This window comes from Chiroxiphia lanceolata, chromosome 1 (genome assembly GCF_009829145.1).
Source record: "Chiroxiphia lanceolata isolate bChiLan1 chromosome 1, bChiLan1.pri, whole genome shotgun sequence".
Lineage (NCBI taxonomy): Eukaryota > Metazoa > Chordata > Aves > Passeriformes > Pipridae > Chiroxiphia > Chiroxiphia lanceolata.
In genome coordinates this window covers 13,783,592-13,805,205 of record NC_045637.1, presented here as the reverse complement: position 1 = coordinate 13,805,205, position 21,614 = coordinate 13,783,592, and the positions used below count along the sequence as shown (strand labels likewise).

At 41.5% G+C, this 21,614-nt stretch overlaps 1 protein-coding gene across 1 annotated transcript in view; it reads right to left on the bottom strand.

Moving 5' to 3' along the window:
• Positions 1-1,420: 1,420 nt before the first annotated feature.
• SNTB1 (syntrophin beta 1) overlaps positions 1,421-21,614 on the bottom strand; it is a 116,515-nt gene continuing 96,321 nt past the window's right edge. Inside the window, 5 exon segments of the mRNA XM_032693844.1 lie at positions 1,421-4,886; positions 6,234-6,424; positions 8,153-8,166; positions 8,168-8,347; positions 14,861-15,000. Coding sequence (XP_032549735.1) covers positions 4,794-4,886; positions 6,234-6,424; positions 8,153-8,166; positions 8,168-8,347; positions 14,861-15,000 — 618 coding nt within the window. The 3' untranslated portion in view covers positions 1,421-4,793.

Below are 21,614 nucleotides of genomic sequence, written 5' to 3'. Positions count from 1 at the left end.
CTACTGTAACAGCACTGCAGCAAATTATAACTACAACATACTCTACTGTAGTTCAAAAACCTCACACCAAGAGTTCCCACCAGCTGATGCGTTACGTGATGCAGAACAGAACATCACATCTTGCCTCTGAACTTCAGATTACTTTCTTGTTTCTGGCTGCTGAAGCCAAAATCCAGTTTGTCCTATGCTTGGGTGCTTGCTTTCATGTTTTTGCAAATCAGGATGTAAGTCATATTCACCAGTACACATTTATAGTTTACCCATAATCCATCCATACTATAGAATAAGCACATAACATAATGTACTATAATATAATAACATTATGTATTATAAGCATATAATCCATCCATTTTATGTGCTTATATTACCCACAGGATTGGGATAAGACGACACTGGTGTGGTTGCAATTCCTTCGTGATAGAACTGCTTGTAGTATTACAGCATTTGCATGATGGCTATCACTGGGCTACCACAGAACTTAGCTTGGGTACAAATCCTTGTCCAAATTCACAAACTTCCTTTTCCAAATTCACAGTTCTCCCTTGGGATTTGTCTTCTAAATTTTTTTCTAATGCCTCCCATTATTTACTTACGCACAGAAATTCTGATGAAGGAAGAAAAACTAATCCCATATGGGAAAAAGGTCATCCATCACCTTTGTTAAAATGTTTTCCCCGTCATGCTTTTAAATTAAACTTTTGCCATGGTTAATCTAGGGGTCCATTTATATCAAGCAGGCTCAGTTTCTCAAAATTTTGCTAGCATATTAATATCTGCTCTTTAAAATCAAAGTCATCACTGAATTCAAGTGTCCATTTTAGATACAATTCTCAATTACTTTATAGTAATAATATACACACTGTATATTATTATGTAATATTATATATATCACACACTGTATTAACGGTCTCTCTATAGTAAATAGCCTCAGTAAACATCAAATTATAAACCTGCCAGTTTGACTTCTATGAAAAATAAGATAAATTTGGATATCAGTGATAGTCTTATGATCTGGAGCATATAATTTGTTTAGGCTCTGATTTTGCTTCCACTGAAGAAAAGGAAACTCCCAATTAACTTTTAAACATGGGTAAAAGGACACTGAGAACTCTTCCAGATGGAATCAGATCAACCTCTCCTTCCAATCAGCTGTGCTTCTGAATGCAAAGAGCTGGATGGAGTGTGCTCCCATGTCCTGTGGGACGAAGGAATACTAATCTTCTGCAGAAAGAAAACACTTGTTATTTGCAAAAGACCAATTCTAATGATGTTCATGGTAGTGATTTACTTGGTAGCACATGAAGAGTTGTGTTCTGATTTACAAAGTACCTTAAGTGAGATGCTAGTTCCATTTGAAGAGCAGGACTCTTAGGAAACACCAGTATGCTTCCCTGAACACAATCAATCAGCTTTATTTTCCTTTTTCTTTTTAACAAACACTTTATATCACATTTTTCCAATGACATTTATGTTCCAATACGTATCCAGATCTTTCTAACGGTGAAGCAGTTATACAAACTTTCTGATCCGACTGTTCAATTTACAGTCAGTATTTTGTGAAAAGAGTGAGACTCTGGAATATTCTTTTTTGGATTTCCATGAGGCTGGTCTGTTATACCTCAGGTCAGACTGAAAGAACAGGCTTAAATTTCCAGTCAGGTTTTCTATTTGGGCCACTAAATTAAGAGTTTAAGTCAAAGGGAAGGGAACCATCTTTTTTTCTATAACTGTTCGTAAGAGAAACATGGCACATGCTGACCTCAGTCCTTGAATGCAGAAGCTTGAGCAGAAATTTCTTTTTTTTTTAATGACTTCTGTAACTGCCTAGTGCAGTATAAGCAACAGAGAAAGCATTGTAACTTCAGCAGAGGAGTCTGAATGACCTGCCCTGGAACATCCCTGTGAGCTTTCAGGGTTTTTTTAATTTTAAATTTTTAAAAGTCATTCCATTAATGCAATGAACAGTTCTCTCAAGTAATGGAACTCTTAACAAAAAACCTGAAGTTTAAATGTATTTTTCCCCAGCCCAAAACCAAAGAACAGCCTTCCAAATAGTTTGTCTGGGTACAAAGTAAGCTCACCTCACAAAAATCCAATAAATGACTTTATTAAATATATTCTTTTCTTCTAAAATATAAATATTCACTATACTCTTATAAATGTGGAGTAGGTCCATATTTAATTTGTCTATCCCATCCAAATATGAATCAGTTCAAAATCTGAAAATGAAGAAATAGCATCTGTAATTATCATTTATTTTTTCTATAAATATATATATGAATCTTCTTTGCAAACTGCTTAGTTATTCACTTAGACTTCATATAGTACTGAGCACCTTAGATTACATTTTGTGTCATTTAATCGTTGGTACTAATATAGGAATTTGTAATATTTACAATGCACATACGTGTTAAGGATAACATTCCAGTGATTTTTAAGTGTTAAAGGAGTAAGGAAATAGTGCAGTATAGTTTACAGATGTATTTAACCTACCCCACAGAATGCAAGTTTTCACTTTAACCTCTGGAACTTTTATAGGAGCCCACGTCCAGATTTTTAAGTCATACTTTGGAACAGTGATCAGAATGTTCTGAATTGCTTTTTAAAACCTTCACTGTTTTAAAATCTACACAACTGTTGTAACAGTTTATTTGATCATGTGATGCGAGTTCCTACCCAAGGACCCGTCCCCCCGCGTACCGACTGCTCTCAGCTTCTGAGATGCTCTTCTAAGGAGCCTCCAAGCCAAAGGAGACCCATGTAACTGCCCACAGAAAGTTGTGTGGGTGGCAGTGGTCACTAAGTGAGAAATGTCCACCTGGAAATTACTGGTAAGTTACGTAACATGTTACTTCCTACCTTTTGAATTTACAACATGAGGAATTAATTTTTAAGTACAAGTACCGTGACAGTAAAAACAATGTTCACAGCGACGTGAATCCCCTCCCAGGTGTGCTTGTGAGTGGTGAGAGGTGCTGGCAGAGGGGCTGCTCCTCCAAAGGGGCACTTAGCTGTTCTTCAATGACTGTTTTCTGTATTTATGAATTCAGCCTATCATCCTAAATTTTTTCTTAGTTTTATGATTAAGATACCTATGGAAACCACAATGAACTAATTCTTATGCTGTGAATAAACAGCATGACTTACACTTAACTCTCAAACTTAGCTTAAAAACAACATGGAGCCAAACTCTGTTTTTAATTTTCCTCTTTGCCAGCCAAGTGATGCTAAGTTGAAATTTATGTGCTTTCTCAGGAATAAAAGAAATGTTGTAATATGACAACCGAACGCCCGCAAACTTTGGATTTATTACTTCCTGTAGACGTCTTTCAAAGTGTGAATTTAGGGCAAAACTCTAAAAGCAGACAAAACCCCACCCCGGTGTGAAGCAGTTCTGTTTATAAAGGAAGAGCAATGTTAAGTGCCATCCCTGTTCTGCTTCTTCCTATTTCTGTTACTTCCAGGTGCAAGCTGTGTGTGCATCATTTCTGATGATGAAGGTCAGGGTTCCTGCCTGCTTTGTGCTGCCCAAGGTAATTGAACAAGGCTCAAACTCAGTGAATTGCATACTTTGACTAGCAGCAGTAAGTTGTGGTGCAAAAACTAGTAAGTCAGGGACATGGAGGTGAACATCTTAGGTTTCACCAGCAAGAAATCTGGACTTGCCAAGTCATGCCCATAGGAGCAGTTCCATGTTAAGGAGTATAGCTCATGTTCCCACCCTGGTGCGTTTTTCCTCACTGTTGTGGAGCTGCTTGAATAACTTTTCTGAAAACTCTCATAAAATCAAGTCCTCTTCCTTCACCACATTTGTTCTTCTATGAAGACCACACCACCACACCACTATGAAAACACCACACATCTTGTCTGAAGCAGAGGGGGTGACACAGTAGGGGTAGGACAGGAAGCTTAACATGGCCTTCTTTTGGAAAACTGCCATGGAAATACGCTGGCAGAAGCTTCCATCACACTTTGACATGGATTCAGGTACCTTTTACCTGAGCTGGGGATCACAGATAACTGAAACTCATTAAGCTATTCTGGGAAGTCACTATAAAAATGCGTCCCTAATGTTCATTAATACAGGAGAGTCCTACCTGTGCCCACTGACAGCCTGCTCTCAATACATCCTAGAGTTGGTCTTACTTTGGCTCCATCACTAGGAATGTACATGTAGCACGTCTTTATTTTTAATGTGAAACTGCCCTGGTGGGGGCCCTTCAGGTGTTCCCTGACCACAGCTGTATTGCTTCAGAGAGTCCAACCAAAGGCGTGTATCTGAATGCTCTGCTGGGCATTCATGCAACAGGTTCTGACAGAGCTCCAAAATAAAAATTTTCTGTAAGTGGTACACAGGTTACAACCAAAAGAATCTTTTACTTTCGGATGCTGGGACAATCTTGTTTGGAGAACTTCTCAGCCAATCTTGAGTTTGCATTACAGCCAACATGCTTGTCTGCTTAGCCCTTTACTTATTCTATAAAACAAGTACATTGAAATAGGCACAATTTATGATTCTGAAACATTTACACGTATGGTACTACACGCATTGACGGTCTCATATGGGATTTTAAAACCTCATTATTTACAATGAAATCCCCTGTCTTCCTTGTCATGCCATCTCTTTAGCTGATCAAAATGAAACCTGGGCCTTGGAAGACTGCAGAAATGACCTAGGCCCAGTGCTGAACCCCAGGCTGGTGTCTGCTGCTAGCTGGGACGGGTTTCTGCTCTTAACTGTACTTCATGAGCATGGTTGCTCCGTCCTCTTTGAAGAAACAGATGGATCCCACTTATGCCACCAAGCCCAGTCTCGTGATCTTTGCTGACAGGAAGGAATGAATGATGAAAACAATTGGTTTTGGACAGGAATGGAGGTCCAGTTGCTGGAAGTACAGAAAACAAAAAATCAAGTTGAGAATTACTAGCTTAGATTACAGCTCAAAGAAGGAATAATTTATGAAGCACTTGATGAACTGCTGTCTGGTATTTTCAACAGGCTTCTATTAATAACAGCCCTTCTCTAACATATTGCTTTTCTTTTGCATACAGCTGCAAATATTTAGGTTATTCAAAGTAAGTAATAAGCATCTTGCGAGCAGATGAGATCCTGGTGCCTCTGGCCTTGCATCCACCTGGGTGAGCAGCAGAAAACTAAGACAGATGCTACAAGCAGTTTTCCAAGAGGCTCAAGCCCTCCTGTCTTTTCAGGCTCTGTTTCTGACCAGGGGTGGTGGTGGGACTGCACTGTCTGATACCCAGTGCATCTGCTGTTGTTCACAGCTGAAGCACCTTCAGCTGGTGCTGCAGAGTTGCTCCTCTGTTCTCACAGCCAGCAGCGACACTGTACTGAGTCTTTTTTGTTACACAGTCGTGGTTCAGATCTCACCACACTCTTGCTAAGCATGACAGGCTTGTCAGTGTAGACAGCAGGTTCAACAACAGGGTCACATCAAAAGAAAACAAATTTGCCTTTCCACCGGTATCAACTTTACTGAGAGCTTGTAACAAGCTCCCTTCTGAAAGCCTGTCAATAAGCAGTTTGCAAAGTGTTAACGAAAATTATGCGAAGAATTGAGCACCCAATGTGAGCAGGAACTGCTGAAAAAATTTGTGAGGGAAGACCATGTTTACATTCATAATTTATGATATTTAAACTGCTCATTGGAATATGTGCCTTTTATTTAGGCACTCTGACAGCTTAGAGGCCTAAATTTGCACTATCTCTGTAGCCTTAATTGTTTTATTCAGCAACTACATGTTCAAAAATGTTTAAACACAACTTGTTGTCGTAACATGAAGTCCCTAAGGGCCCATTGGAATTAATAAGATCTCATTCTTATGTTCTTTCACCCTTGATCATTTAAAAAGTGAAGTGGATACATACAAAAATTCTAATATCTGGCTATTTAGAGGTACAATTTGTTCTTGAATGTAACAAATCTTTCATCCCTCTTTGCATGGTTTTATGATTTTAACTGTCTTTTTAGTTCATCTCCTTCTATAACCAGATTGTCATGCTGTACTAGAAAGCATAGCATCTAAATACTGGTACTGGAACCTGGCACTGGCCAACTGTTGTGAATAGAACAGAACAGAATAAAGTATTTCAGTTGCAAGGGACCTACAATAATCATCTAGTCCAACTTTCATTAGTGCTTCTCCATACCCAGAGCCTTTAGGATCACAAAAGAGATGGTAACATGCATCCCTTTTCTAAAAGTAGTACTTACAATTTCTCCATCTTTTCCTCCAAAGTCTAAATAAAGCATCCTTATCCCATCATCTGAAGACATTTTCAGTTTTTCGTAGGGATACTGTGCAATTTTCTTGGAGAAGGCACCATCTTGTGGTTCAGTTGTAAGAGAGAATCCATGTTCATAATGGATGGTCAGGCGGCACTCCTGGCTTTTGTATGTGCAAGCTGCAGAAGAAATCAAAATTTAGTCTGTAACATTCCTAAAAGCGTCAAATTCCATTTGGCTGCAGATAACTGCATTTGGCATTTGATCTCAATGCTATCTTGTGGAAAACTAACCTTTCCTGAAACTGGGCTAATCATGCTCTAACTGTAAATCTCTATCAACCTGCAGGTTTGGAAAAACAACTGAAATCCTGTTGTGCAAGGTCCAAGCAAAGTTATGGTGTAAACACAACAGACTAAAACTGTGCTCAGCAGTAGCAGGACTGATGTCATCCTTTCAGTTACTCACTTCATGTTGCAGCAAACATCTACCTGCTGACAAAAAAACAGTTCTCTGAAATTTAAGAAGGCTTAGACTGGTGTTTTCTACCTCCAAACCTTGACAAAGTCACAGCTACTCTTCTTTTTGTGCCTGACAGACACAGCCAAAATCAATAAATGTGGCACACAATGCATGAGAAAATTAGAAGCTGTAAAGGGTTTCCCTAAAGTATTTTGGCAAAGATGAAGGCACTCCTGAGTCCTCATAAGTGTCGTGGTAATTGAAAAAGGGCCCAGATAATTGTATATAATAGCTACTGCAGCAGAAAGGTTGCATCTTCCTCTCAGCTCAGAAACAGAGGCCATGATCCAAATTAGAAAATGAAGAGTTTTGGTGTTCACATCCCAAATTCTCTACTCCATCACTTTCCTGTGACCAATTCTGTCAAGGAAGGTCACTGGCACTGAGATAAAAGCACTGTGATAAAAGAAGGGGCTGATGCTCTCCTTCTGCTTTCAGAAAGACTGGCATCCATGTCACTGTGCTGAGGAGACGGATGTGTCCCCCTGAGCGCTCTGGTTGGTTTCTCTGTCAGGGGCCCTCCCAAAGCAGCCTGAGCTCCCCGTGCCTATGGGCCTGAATCCCTGTGCTCAGCAGCACGTGGCTGTACCTGATGCTTCAAGAAACTAGAACTGCCCCCTGTTGTGGGTGGATTTGTGCTTTGGCTCCTGCTCTCACATTTTTAGGATACGAGTGGAGATAATGTGCAACATTAATGGCCCTGTCAGCTGTAGAGTAAACAGGAAAAGGACTGCAAATCCTGGGGGCATTCAGGAGAAAGGCACAGCCTCAAAGCCACAGAGCCACCCCAGGCCAGCAGATATCCAACCAGACAGGGCATTACTCCAGAGCATCTGCAGCTGATTACTTTTATTCCAGTCGATTTTGCATGTACAGAAGTGCTGAGAAATGACACCCTGATGTTCAGGGAGGGAAACGACTACTCATCAAAATGTGGCTATTGAGCTGGTTTGTTTTTTTTTACTCAAGTGTACAGAGCTGGGTGAATAAATGACCAATTCACACTTGTGAATGTGCCAGTCCTCCTCTGCCTCCTCCCTCTGCAGGAGAAACTCCTGCCAGACTTGCAGGAGTCTCCTGAATCTCAGAAAAATGTTCTTTTTTGTGGTTTCTAGACAAACCTCTGACCATCATTCCTCCATGACATGAAAGCCTACATGGCTGACTACAGATTTTTGTCTAAAACAACATGCTGAAAACAAAACCAGAAATTAGCACCATAGTGACTGGCCACAGGTAGCACACCAGCTGGGACTCGCTCAGAAACCAAGGGGACAGTATTTTAAACATGCACTTTTTAAATGAATCACATCAAGCAGAAGGAGCTCCAACTGCCACGAGTGTCACAAGAAGGGTGTGGGGACAGCGCTGCAGGTGTTACTCACATGTGGTGATTTCTGATGAGCTCTGCAGAATTGTGGCAGCCCTGCACCACACTCCTGGTCCACAGTGAGAGGTCTCGACTAGTCTCCGTCCTGAACAGATGGGTTTCAATCCCTTGCCTTGTGCCAGTACGGGTCGCAAAAGACAAATCCATCCCTGACTGTGGTGAGCCTTTTCCCGGGCCAGAATGAACCAACCTACAATTGGATTTAATACACATCAGGGAATTCTAACAATGACACAGAGCACTACCCCAAAATCCCCACCTGAGCACAGCTCTGCTCTGCACATTCCTAAATGTACATGGTTGGGAGCAAGGGAACTCACATTCTTCTGTATTCACTCAGAAGAGTGAGGGTCCAAGGCAATGAGCACAGAAGTACCTGGACATGGATGTCCCAAAATTTCCTAATGAATTGTACAAAACACCCCTTTGGACGAGGAACCGAGAGAAACCACTGACTGGTCTGTGATGATGGAGTTTGGTCCACAGATACAAGTGCTCACTCAGATGAGGCAGCTGAATCCATCTTTCACTGTGAAGCAACATTTGCCCTAAACCTTAAACATCTGCAGACAAACTCAATGATAAATACTGTTGGATAAAATATGTGTATGTATATGCATATGTAAAATATGCAGATGCCAAGTACTGTCTCGTACTTACTTTTCCCATAAGAAACCTGTAAAATGCAAAATGTTGCAGCTACTTGTAATCTGAAATTCTCTCACATTTGTCTGCAATTAACATTTTTTTGCCCGGCTGATCTCCTGTGACCAGGAAAGGTTTGTTCATCTGGGCAAACACAAATCACACAAAATAATTTTGAGTAAGAAAATCAATACTTCATAGTTATTAATTTTTCTTTAAGACTGCCCTTTTGCATTGGGTTTTTTTCCCTGCAGAAGCGTGGACAGTCAATATAGAATTCACTCAGAAACACAACACTGATTCTTCTGAAAAGAATAATCCAGAGGAACTCATCACTTTTTGAGATTCAGAGACTAACCCTCTGAGGCAATCACAAAATGAAATTCTTCTGAAAAGGTTTTTTCTGTCTTGTGTCTCCTGTTTTCCTTTCTATAGGCAAACAATATACTTCATATGACACTATAAAGTATGTAACATGGTAGTAGAACACTTGTGCTGAAGGATAAAACATTAGATTATACTAATCATTTACTGAATGCTAATTTACCCTCCAATTACTGTTTTGCGTCTACAAGAATAGTCACCTGTTAGCTGACAGTGTAGGAGCATGCCATCAAACAGGGATGTTTTAGTAGGAAAAGAAAAAGCAGAAAGGAAAGAACAAACAAAGCACAACTTTAGCTGAAACAGTTGCTGAAACACTAATCACAGGATAACTGAAATTTTCCCAGTTCCCTGATGGTCTGTGCTGGCATTTGGGATGCACATGGTGCCAAACAGATGTGTCCCTTTTTCATACCCTGCTGGAAGGTTTGCAAGATTTGTTCATGCTCAGGTTCATGGATTTTATGGTCCCAAGGAGCTCCTGAGAAGCGAAATGCAGAGCATCCTGGTCAGAGCTGCCCTGCCCTCTGTCTGGGCAGGCTGGCAAGACTGTTTTCCCTCTAGAAGGGCTGAGTTAATGCCCCACTCAGCTTTGATACTCAGGGCCTCCTAAGTGCACTCTGGGCAGATTTTGCAGTCGGGGAGTGAGTTGCAAGCAAACAACCCAAAAACTTGAATTCCCTTTCATTTGGCGTGAGAGGGTGCAAGCTCTGAGCAGAAGCTGCATCTTGATAATTAAGGGAAGAGCCAAGGAACTGAAATCTCTAGTGACAATCTGCTTGCTGCCTGTCCCCAGCCAGTCACCCAGCCACAGGTATGGCCACCACTTTCATGCTGCCTTCTGCTACCAGGTTGTGGGAAAGCAGCCTAGAAAATTACATCAAGTTTGTCAATAGAAATAAAACTATTCCAGCTTTTCCCTGGGTCATTCCTTCCCTTGTATGCAGTACTCATCAGCTGTGCTAAAAGTTGTTTCCTCATACTTACAACACTGAATGCAAGACAAACAGATGATACCAATGTTTTATTTCCTCTAAAAACACACACCACCTCCACACCTTCATGTTTTATCCATACCACTGGCATTGTAGGTTTTTCAGCATATGGACAGAATGAAGATATACTTTACAAATTAAAGTATGTAGGCATCCAACATGAACATTTATTCTTGCCTGCCTTCTCTTACTATCCCCTCGTTATTAAAAATCGAGTCTCACTATTTAAAAACCCTTTTCTTTTGTACAACTACAGATAGTGCTTTGTAAAGTCATGCACTTAAGCATGAACTAGACAAACATGCAGGGGAACATTTGATAGTATTTATGTATTTGGGCACAGATCAAAGGATTCCCAAGCTTTAATAAAGTTACATTCGTGTGAGATGTTTCATTTACGAAGAAGATACTTTATCCTAAAGACCATAAAACTACCTTAAAAGGCAAAAAATATCCTTAGAAACCTCACAAAAGGCCCCCCTCGCCCCCGCCTCCCATTACCGAGCACTGAGCGCTGATCGCTCCTCCGGCACAGCGAGAGCCGCGAGAGGGCAGGAGAAGGCTGGTCACGACCGAGCCTCCGCACAGAGCACAGGGACCTGGAGCGGCGGTGAATACCACTCCTGGCGCGCTCCGGGGAGCCAGGAAGACACTTCTGATCTTCTCTCGTTTCTATTTCTAATATTCTCTCATTTCTCCCTTGTCTCTCTACGTTCCGGGGGCCTTTTCAGCATTATTTGTTGCAAATGTGTGATAGCGAGATGGATAGGATCCAGCACGAAGTGCTGGTGTAGGGTGAGATGCACTGGGACCTGCTTCTCATCCTAATGCTATGGAAAGAGCTTCAACAATGTAATGCAACAGCCAAATCTAGAGGCCTCTTCAGAAAGGACAGTGAAACCAGCACTGACATTCAAAGGAAGACTTCAGCTGCTCACTCACTCAAGATTTATCTCAGAAGAGACCATGCTACACGTGCAGACACTCGCAGCTCTGCTGGTTAGAACACCACTATCACTGATCTTTCTTAGCATTAAATGACTTAGCATTTGAAACCTGCTCTGGAATGGCTGTACTCTTTGGAAACCTATGCACATTCTCTCAATTCATCTGTATGGAGGGAGCCACAACCACCCTCACTGCCTCTGGAAGACAAGCAGAGAACTTGCAGGGCACCTCATACACCTTCTCAGGGTTCTCAGGAAACCCAATGCTCTCTGCCTGTCCCTTTGCCCGCTTTCCCAGATAACTAATCAGTGCCCAAACCCCTTCCCCAAGTTTTTATGTCATTAGCTACTAAACTGCTTTAATAATTTCTGATTACAGACCTCAGCTGTACACAAAAGCTACTTACCTGATCTTTAATCAGAGCCCGACATGGACTGCACTTTTTTTCCCTTTCATTTCATATCTGGCTACGATAGATAACGGAATTTGATTGCAAATATTTAAGATGTAATTACTTAAGCCCCATTCCCATGCTAGAGGGAGGCACTGTTATTCAGGCATAAGGAAACACTGAAATAGAGATTATGACAAAAAGGTCCTTGGAGTCAGGGCTGTGTGCCAGCTTCTGTGCCTCCTGGTGCAGAGATTTAAAGGAACAACTTAAATCTGATCTCCATTTTATTTGAGCTATTACTTATATTCCACACAAAGCTGGAAAAGACTGACTGGAAAATATTTTTAGGTCTTAATAGCATCCAGAGGTTGAAGGCAAACTTATCAACAAACAAAAGGGCATGCTGAAATTCTGCTGTTAAAGGACTGTAAGAAGATTGTAATCCTTCTACCACTTTCCAATTTTCTCTCTGATTATGTCTTGGGTAGATTAAGCATGACTCTGTACAGTATCTGGCACTGAAGTTTTCCAGTTTCAGCAGCTTTTCAAATATGCATTAGCTAAGCAAAAATGTTTTTCCAAGGACTCATAAAAATCTGAAAGATGGAAGCAGCCAAGATTACAACATGGACTCTGCAAACTTTCCAGGTGAAAAGTTCTAAATTGCACTGATCAATGCACAGAGGGGATTAAAAAACTTGTCACGAGGAGGGTAATCACTGACCGAGAATGAACACAGAAGTCAATACCAACAGCAAACCCTCTCTATTTTTTTGGTATAACTGTACTCAGTGCAACAGGTCATAAAAGCAGAACCCTGCAGGGTTTTAATCAGAATCATCCAAAACAATAGGGGTAATAATTTAGGGAATCTGTCCATTTATGTAATCTGCTCACCTTGACGATTCATGTATTTATATGTATTTATCACATCGTGACTCCATTCTGAATGCCAGCTTCTGTATAGTTGCTGCCTTTTTACCTGAGTGTTAAATTCACAGTGATATTAGTAAGAAATCACAGAAATGGGGCTGGAGCGGTTCTCAGGAGGTCACCCAGCAAATCCCCCTTCACAGAGCAGGGCTAACTGTACTGACACATGCTGTGTGTCACCCATCCTTCAAAGTCCCCAGTGATGAGAACTGTGCACCTTTCCTAGGGAATCTAATCCAGTACCTCACCTGCACACCAAGTTTTTCCCCAGGACCTACTCTAAATCACTCTTGCCACAAGTGCAGTCAACGACGTCCTGTTGTATCCAGGAGGGATGTAGAGAAGATGCTCCCCTGTCCTACTTGTGTCTCATCTTCATACCTGAAAACTACTGACATGTTTTCCATGGACTTCTCTAGATTAAACAACTAAGGTTTCTTAAGATTTCCCCTACTGAAAGTGTTTCTATATATTTGCATTGATTTCTTCTAGACCTGCCACAGTTAACTGGCACTTTTCAGAAGTGCAATTCCTCACATGAAGGTGGTGTATCACCCCAGGCTTTACTCATGGTCTCTAGTTAGGTATGATTATTACATCTGCCCAACATGCAACATTTCTGCGATAACCCAAGATGACTGTCTTTATTATCCCCTCTCAAAAACATAATACCTTAGATTTAAGCAGTTTTGCCACACTGTCCAGGTGCTTCCTGGCAGAGCAACTACTTTGTCACTCATACTCCACCCCACAAAGGTGCAGCGGATTATTCCCCAGCACTGAACTTTACACTTGCCCTTTCTGAACTGCATCCTGGTTTTCTTACAGACCATTTCTCCAACCTGTAAAGACCCTTCATCAGCCTGACACATGTGCTGTGCAACTTCTCATTCCCCTCCATCCTGAAATCCAATGTTTCTCTGCTCAGGCAGGTATCCCATCGTACAGGGAGATGACTATCCCCAGCCAAGGCAATCCGGTCTGTTATCAAATGTGACCTCTCAAGGAAAAATAATCTAACGGGCCCTCCAAGGTGAGTACATAGATTGTTGGATGCAGTAATCTGGAGGTCACTGATGATGAGGGCTGACAATACTCACCAAAGAATCATCTTTACACATGACAGCATGTGGGCAGGAAGGGACAGCATGCACTACAGGATCTCCAGTCACTTTAAGGAGGACTTGAGTCCATATACAAATGAAACCCCAAAACAGGGGGGATGAAATGCATCATCTTCTGCTGGGGTACTCTTGCTTCTCAAATTGTAAGGTTTAGTGATACACATGGACACAGCCTCTAGCTCCAACACTACCCAGTTTTCACTGGGACCTGTCACCTGGAATTCTCAACATTCATCACCCACCACACAGCAGGCTGCAAGCTGCAAAGCTTGTGTCCCTTGCCTCATGTTACGGTAACGAAGGGTGAGTCAGAAGCTGGATTCTTAGGAAGTCTGAAAACTCCATCATGGGTGGGTAGACTGGGACAAACAACCATCAGTGTAATTCACTGAGTTCCATTTCATTTTTTTAATAGAATGACTTAGCAGCAAAGCCTCAGTTCATTTGAGGAGACAACTAAGAGACAGAGAACAAAAATTAACTAATGAGACTGTAGTGAGAGACCCACTGCTTTTGGCCATGTGCAATCAGCCCTTCTGAATGAGAACTCATTGAAAATGGTATAATGGAGGCCTGTAGCAAGGCCAAAACAATGGAACAAGAGCTCTTTCTCAAGCCCTTTGACAATACTGGCAGAGAAACGTGATTAAGATTCACATCAAGAAGCACAGACAGTTTCCACTGCATAACGATGACCATGGGAAAGCTCTCTCTGAATTAGTGTTGATGGATACATTCAAAATAATGCAAATGATTATTTCCAACCTCGCTTCAAGAATGTGTCTTCCAAGCTTACCATTTTAAGCTAAAAAAAGCCAGGAATTCATTTGTTAGAACAGGAAGAGAAGCTGTGCTGAAAGTGTCTCCAAAAGCCCCATGCTGGTGGTGCAGAACCGCCACACCAGCACGTTCAACTTAGGGCCAATTTCACTTTGTTTCAGTCTGGAGGAGCAACTAGAAATCAAAGTGCTTCTGCTAAGCCCTAAGGTCTGCACACTGAGATAGAAATCTCAGGAGATAAGCTCACTCCTGCCTCTGTATCCAGGCCAAGTGGTCACATCCATAATCCTGGTGTGCTCCTGCCCATCAGCCTCGGCCAGAACTTGAAATGGAGGAGAAGAGGGGAGTTAAGCTCAGCACATTGGCCCACTGAAGAACCTGCTTCTCAAACCACAACATTTCAAGTGTGAAATAAAGCTGTGCACCAGTTCTACCTGTTCCTGGCTGACTCAGCTGTTCCCACTGCTCTTGAAGTGGTCATAATAAAAAGGCACAGGTACCTGGTGGCTAGCAGGGGGTAGGTATGCAGAGGGCTGAACCAAGCTTCCTTCATCCGGGGCATGCTCTCATATATTAAGAGGTCTTTCTCTGTCAAAACCACTAACACTGGCTTCCAGCGCTTCTCGTTGTCTCCTGGCACCTGAAAAAGAGAACAGTCTCTATGAAGTAACAAGAAAAAAGCTACCATCATGCAAAGCCTGACCAAAGGACATGTTGAGTCCTGGGTGAGAAAATGAACAAAAGGGAGTTTGACTTCTTTGGCTTTTTGACATCTCCCACATGGATTTATAACCACATGCAGCAGAAATGGAGTAAAGTGCAATGTCATCTGCTGGTCCCATTAGCACTGCCATTTCCAGCCTTCCCTTACCATGGGTTACTTGATAAATGTGGAAGAACACTGAGGTGGAGCTGGCTGTTACTTAGCTGTGGTATGCATGAAAGGATGTTTAATGTATATTTATGATGTGCACCATTCATGTGTAGCTGGCACATTAATCTGAATGCTGGACATTGCTGCTGCTGTTTGTATTTTCATGAGTGAAAAAAAGCTGCAATGTCATCACTATTAAAGAGTGACAGGTAGTAAAACCTAGTGCTTTGGGAGCAGATCTTTTTTCCTCAGCAGTTCACGTTTGCATTGCTTCTCCTTTTTTCATACCATTCTTCCAGTTTTACAAGTGCCTATTTGTAAGAGATCCTAACCTAAACATGGGGACGATCTCAAGCATTGACTCAGTGATGGATCTGCTCCGCATTTCAAACCCGTATGTCGAAGATTTCCAAAGACTGAGACATCAGAGTCCTTTACTCGCTGCAGAATCCAGATGTGGAATTATATTTTGCAGGTTAGAGGTGTGATAGTCCACGTGGCTACACAATTACTGCTATGAGGACCAAGTATGGATTCTGGTTTCTAATTATTCTCCTCTGGCAGCATAGAAGTGACTTAAAATATACGAGAATATGAAAGGACCTTAGTTTCAAGTAAGAATGAAGCTCTTTCACAGACAATCATTTTCCATTTGGTAAACATAAGGAAAAAGAAGCCCGAGCTCACAGTAACACAGCCATGCTTTCAAACTCAAACGTCTTGGCTAGGTACTTAAAGGGAATGAAACAAATTCTGACATTCACCAGAGAATCTGGTTGTCTACATGACTCCTCCATTAAACCTTCCCTGAGATACAGAAGCAGCTGTCTGTGTAGGTTTATGGTTGATGCCAGCCTACTTGCCGTGGGCATGTGTCACTGGTAACATTGTTGGGTGGAGAAACATATAAAAGGGATCAAAGTTTGGGCAGACTGGGAGTGGCACAGCCAGGAATGGTAGTTCAGATCCTTAAGTACGATGTGCTTTACGTGATGGATTCAGATTGAGAACCACATTTGAAACATGTGTATTTTATAAAAAGAGAAGGTCCCACAAATTTCTAAACTTTTAAGGGCTTTCAAGACTGATATAAGATAACTTCATACCAGAACACCAATGCCCAAAGCAGATCTCAAACTAAGATTTTTATCTTGCATAATTTTCAAGATGTATTTTTCCCTCTGAATGATGCTTTTCCAATAATCATATTCCTGTTTACAGCATTACTTGCCCATTGGCTGGTCACGAATCAACTTAAAGTTATCAACATAATTGAAATTGAAATCTCTTCAATTTCTTCAGAACCCTCAACACTTACAATTTTCTTGTGATGAGTTTCTTAAAACATAACCTTTCATTTTCAAATAGGGCTGAACAGAGAAGCCAAATAATTTACATACCTATTAAGACACTCCAGAAAGAATGCAAAATTCAGAGTTCTCAGAGCCCATGTACTATGGAAATATTCACATGAGCAAAAAGCATCCTCGGTTTCCTAATACCACAGCTATTAACTACAGTTAACACACCAGTTCCTAGGGTGGGAATATAGGAATGAGTGTTACAGTTAACAGTAAATAAATGTTATGGTTAATGTTAACATTTAAATTTGGAGCACCTGCCTATGCTCTTTAAATAGAAAGCAGTACATACTTTTGAAAATTTCCAGAAAATAAAAAGGAAGATAAATATGAAATCTCTCACAGGATAAAACAGCAGGATGTTCAGATTCACTCTCTGAAGAAGTAAGCAGGCAGTCTACTGGGGTCTTACTTCTTATTTTTTAATTCTCTGACCACAAGCAATCCAAAGACTATGGGAAGCTGCTCACAGCTTTTCTGCAGAACCGCTCTGTCTGTGTAGTATTTTCAATCACAAGCTTTGCTATCAAGTGGCTGGTTAGTCAACTGTGACTGCAGAAACTTTGGCAAACACTGTTCCCCGTAAAGCAACCACAAGAAAGAGCCCCAAACTCATTTTGCCAGCTGGTCCCACAACTGTTTGCTGGACAGCTGTAAACATTAGGAGACAGAATTTTCAGCGTGTATCCTGAGGTTACCACCTGCGCAGTGAATCCCACAGCTTTGCTCCAGTTCTTCCCTATACCAGGGTGACTGTGGAGAAAATGTGGCTTGGTCACAAGGTATTGAAGATTTTTTCTCAAGAATAAGTGACCTTATATTACCTCTCCTTCTAAGGTGTATTCCATGTTTGTAGGATGTGTACTGGAAAGGGGAGAGGAGGAGAATTATGTTTGCCTGTGCCCTGCTATGAAGCCCTCCCCAGCAAGAAGGGCCACGCAATACATACACACTTTTAAACACATTTTTTAAACCTTGTTGGGACCATAGCTGCCTCACTGATGAGGAATGCTGGTGTAAGCAATACTGCTGCTATTTTAGACCTGAAGAAGGATTTGTGTGCCTGAAAGCCTGTCTGTTTTTTTCCAACTGTAACAGCTGATCTAATAAAAGATACTGCCTTTCCTTAAAAAACCTTGAATTGCATTATTGTTCCCTTATTTCATTGGGGTTTGGATCAGGCTGTAACAGCTGATGTTGTGCTGTTCAACAGGCAGTTGGCACTTCTGGGAGGTGTCAAAAAAACACACTGTCCCATAAATGGTAATAGCACATTTTACAAAGGAAGAAGAGAGGCTGCAAATATATCATTAGCCTAGAGGGCACATTCAGCACAAATCAGCATGGGAAATTAATCCAGATCAAGCAAGTGTCATACCAAGCATGAGTATAATAGCAAATTACAAAACAAAAGCAAAACAACATACTGCTTATGGGCAGCTAAGTGAAGGATTTGCTCAAGTGTTAAAGGTTTAAAATCTAACATATCATAAAGATAATATGAAATACTTCTGTAAGAATAAATTTAAGTATCATCTGAGATACCTTTTAGAGGCACTCTTTTAGACAATGATTAGGGGCAGCTTCTTAGCCAGAATTTTGCAGAATTCTGGAACTTACACTACAGTTTCTTTGCTCCAGTTCCCTCTTGCACATATAAAATTTAAAGTGCATTGATCTTTGTTGCAGACGAATAAAATCACCATCCACTCTAAAAAACTCAACCCTTTTTTAAACTCAACCCTTTTTCAAAGTCGAAATTGTTAGGTCAAATCTAGATGAACTATGGAAAAGAAAAATCAGTACTCCAGAAAAAAATTAATCAGCAAACATTTTGGTGGTGGTGTGGGCACTGTTCAAGTACCTCTAAGCAACAAGTACCAGTGTTCCCTCTCCCTGTGTCACTAAGGTCACTGCTTATATTCCCAGAAGAAATTCCACTTCAAGTCAATGAAGCTGTAAATGTTTATACCAGAAGCAAACTTGATTTCTTTCTTTCCTAGACACACTGCGCTCTAGATCAAAGTCTTCAAGCACCAACCTGAAAAGGGAGAACATTCTAAGAAAAAAACCCAAGTGCAGTGAAGAATCCTTTTTGCTACTCCAAACCTCTTTGCTCCTCATTATTCGCCACATTAAGTTGTAATGCCACTTTTTCCCATATGCGCCTCTCTGGTTTACCTTTCCAAATTCAGAAAATATTCCATGTATGGCAGGGATAAAATCTAAATTTTTGGTGTGTAACAATATGATGGCTGGGCCTGGAATGACTCCAGAGGAGACCTGTGTCCACGACTTGCTCAGCCATAAGTTTCCTCTGCAAAGTCAGCCTAAATGTGTGTGTTTCCGTATGGACACTGCAGTCTCTGCTGGGGTGTCAAGTGCTCCTGTAACACACACGGCAGGAACAGATGTAAATGTGGAGGCAGACAAAAAGTGTGCAAGAACAGCTGCTGTATTTCAAGCAGCTACATGGAGACCTGGCCATCAGCCTTTGGCTGACACAGGAGCAAACGTGCTCTGATGCAGAAAGCAGGCGGCTCACGCGGGGTTAGGACACACCAGGCCCCACGAAGCAGCTCTGGCTGCCTCTGGATGCCTTTGCAGAGGGGGCAGCATTGCTCCAGGCTTTGCTTTAGGGCCAGATCTGTGGTGTGAAGGACTGACTGCACATGATGACACAAGCTCAGTGCCACCTGAAGGACTGCTCCTGCTTGTTTTCTGGTAACTGCTCACGTGCTTAAGGCCACTGCTCACAATGTACCCTTATAAAGAATAACTCCTCTGATACATAGCAAACAGTATTTCAGAGAAGCCAGCTTGTTTTGCCTGCAGCGATGGGGACCCCTGTCCCCTTCAATGGGGATCACAGTTCCAAACATTTAACAGTTTTCACATATAATTTGTTGCCATAAAGATAATGGGCATCTCAGTGGAGATAAATCCTTTTACAAACTGTTTGGCCCTCTGCTCTTTCATCTGCCAGGTCTCCTTTTCAAAAGGGTTTTCTCTGAATTTCAGTTATTCATCTACTTCAGGCTGCCAGGCATGGATGAAAGAATCTATGAGGTTCACAGATAATTAAATTAGAGGCCTTGGTCTGCTCTGAAAAGCTGTTTTATATTTTCATTACCTCAAAAAGGACATTTCAATTACATTCCTTGTTTAGTAAACAAATTATAAACTGCAGCAAGTGTCCAGAATGTGCCTTTTCAGAGACACTGTGAAGGTAGCAAGTTTATGTTTATAGTGAGTGGTTTGTTTAAATCCCTTCTCCATCACCTCCTCCCAAATTCCAGACCTACACTATCCCCTTACACAGAGCACAGGAAGAGCAACCAAGAAAGAATTTTCTTGCTACTTTCCCTCCTCCTTTATTTAAAATCTCTCCGTGCTGACAAGCCAGCTTTGACACAGGCTGGGGTATGTTCTGCTATGTATTTCTTGCCTTTTCGTTGTCTTTTGATGAAGGGTTACATCCATGTTCAGAATAAATTTGATTAATTTACAAAAAGCTACTTGGCAGTTCCTGAAAATAACAGCTGGGACTGAAAAGGATTTTTGCAAGATGAACAGCAGGGATGCAGAAATACATCCTGCAAACCCCAGTATATGCCACAACACTGATATTTCTGTGAGCTCATTTGATGGGAGGCAATTTGCAATGCAGCAGTGGGTGTGACAGCCATAGGCAGGGGATATCAACATCTTCCACACCACATGCAGAGATGTTTTTGCTGCTAAACTTTGTAGTTTTAAACAGGAAATAATGTTCACAGTGTTTAGGGATAAAGAAAAGAAACGCTAATGAAAATGTGTCTGGGTTTGTTCTTCTCTGTCTTTGACCTCAGTGATGGGTCAAAGGTGGCTTGTGCCATTATCAGATATAGATTAGAGTTAATGCACACATGAAAATCCCCAAAAGGGTACAATATTTGCCTCCTGTAAGCAGTGAGCAGCAAGTGATGCACATGTACCACCACTATGCAAGCAGCCAGAGCCACACAGATTAGGTGGGGACCACATGGATCCAACCCTTGTGCTATCCTGAGCAGAGCCCAGGGATGCATTGACAGCCTCAGCTACGAGCACTGCTGAGCACGGATAAAACACCCATTCTCAAGACAGGTCTGTTCAAGTCTGAACTCCTTCTAAATATCCTTCAGAATGACAGAACAAAAGCCAACTTTTCTCAAAGTTAACACAGTCAACCACATCAACACAGCAATATTTTCAAGCCAATGTCCTGACTCGCTGGACTAATGGGATTTTCAAACAGCTCCGGCTCATATCCAAATACCTCTAAATGCAAGAGAAGCACCTGAGTACTCTGGACTCACCCACGCAGGAATGGCAGGTGATCTGAGACCTTTCCTGCAGCCAAACGAGAATGCTTGATCCCAGTTTTGCAGTACAGGTTTGTTCCAGAGTTTGGTGAAGTCAGCTGGAGCTTTTCTAGTAACTCTTTTGTTTCAGACTAGGCACTTGGGAAACAAGCCTGGAGGGCTGCATGTCTCCCATGCTACAGAGAATTCTTCTCAGAGGTGCAGAGTGAGAGGATGGTGTTCAATATACACAAATTGAAGCAAGGGGAATTTGATTTGATATTCAGAGAAACTTTTCCAGTGTGTCATGGTGGTTGAATACTGGGACAGACTGTGAAATAGCCACCCCTTGAGATACTCACAACATAACTAGGCAAGGCCCTAAGCAAGCTGGTCTAGTTGGCTCTGCTTAGAGCAGAAGGGTCGAAACCCAAGTACTCCCTTCCAACTGATATTATTCTGTGAGTCTATAAAACAACAGAAAAAATGGAAGAAGTCCAGATTTGGATCAGACTGACATCATTTATGCTGCCCCTGAGTTAAAACTGGTTGTATAATTATTCTGTACACATGCAGTTTTTCATACATGTGTGTTGCACAGATGTTGTGTCAGTATGAATGCAGTAGTCATATAAAACAGTTATTGTGCTTAAGGGTTTGCGGGATGATTTGCAGTTACCTTGAACCTTAAATC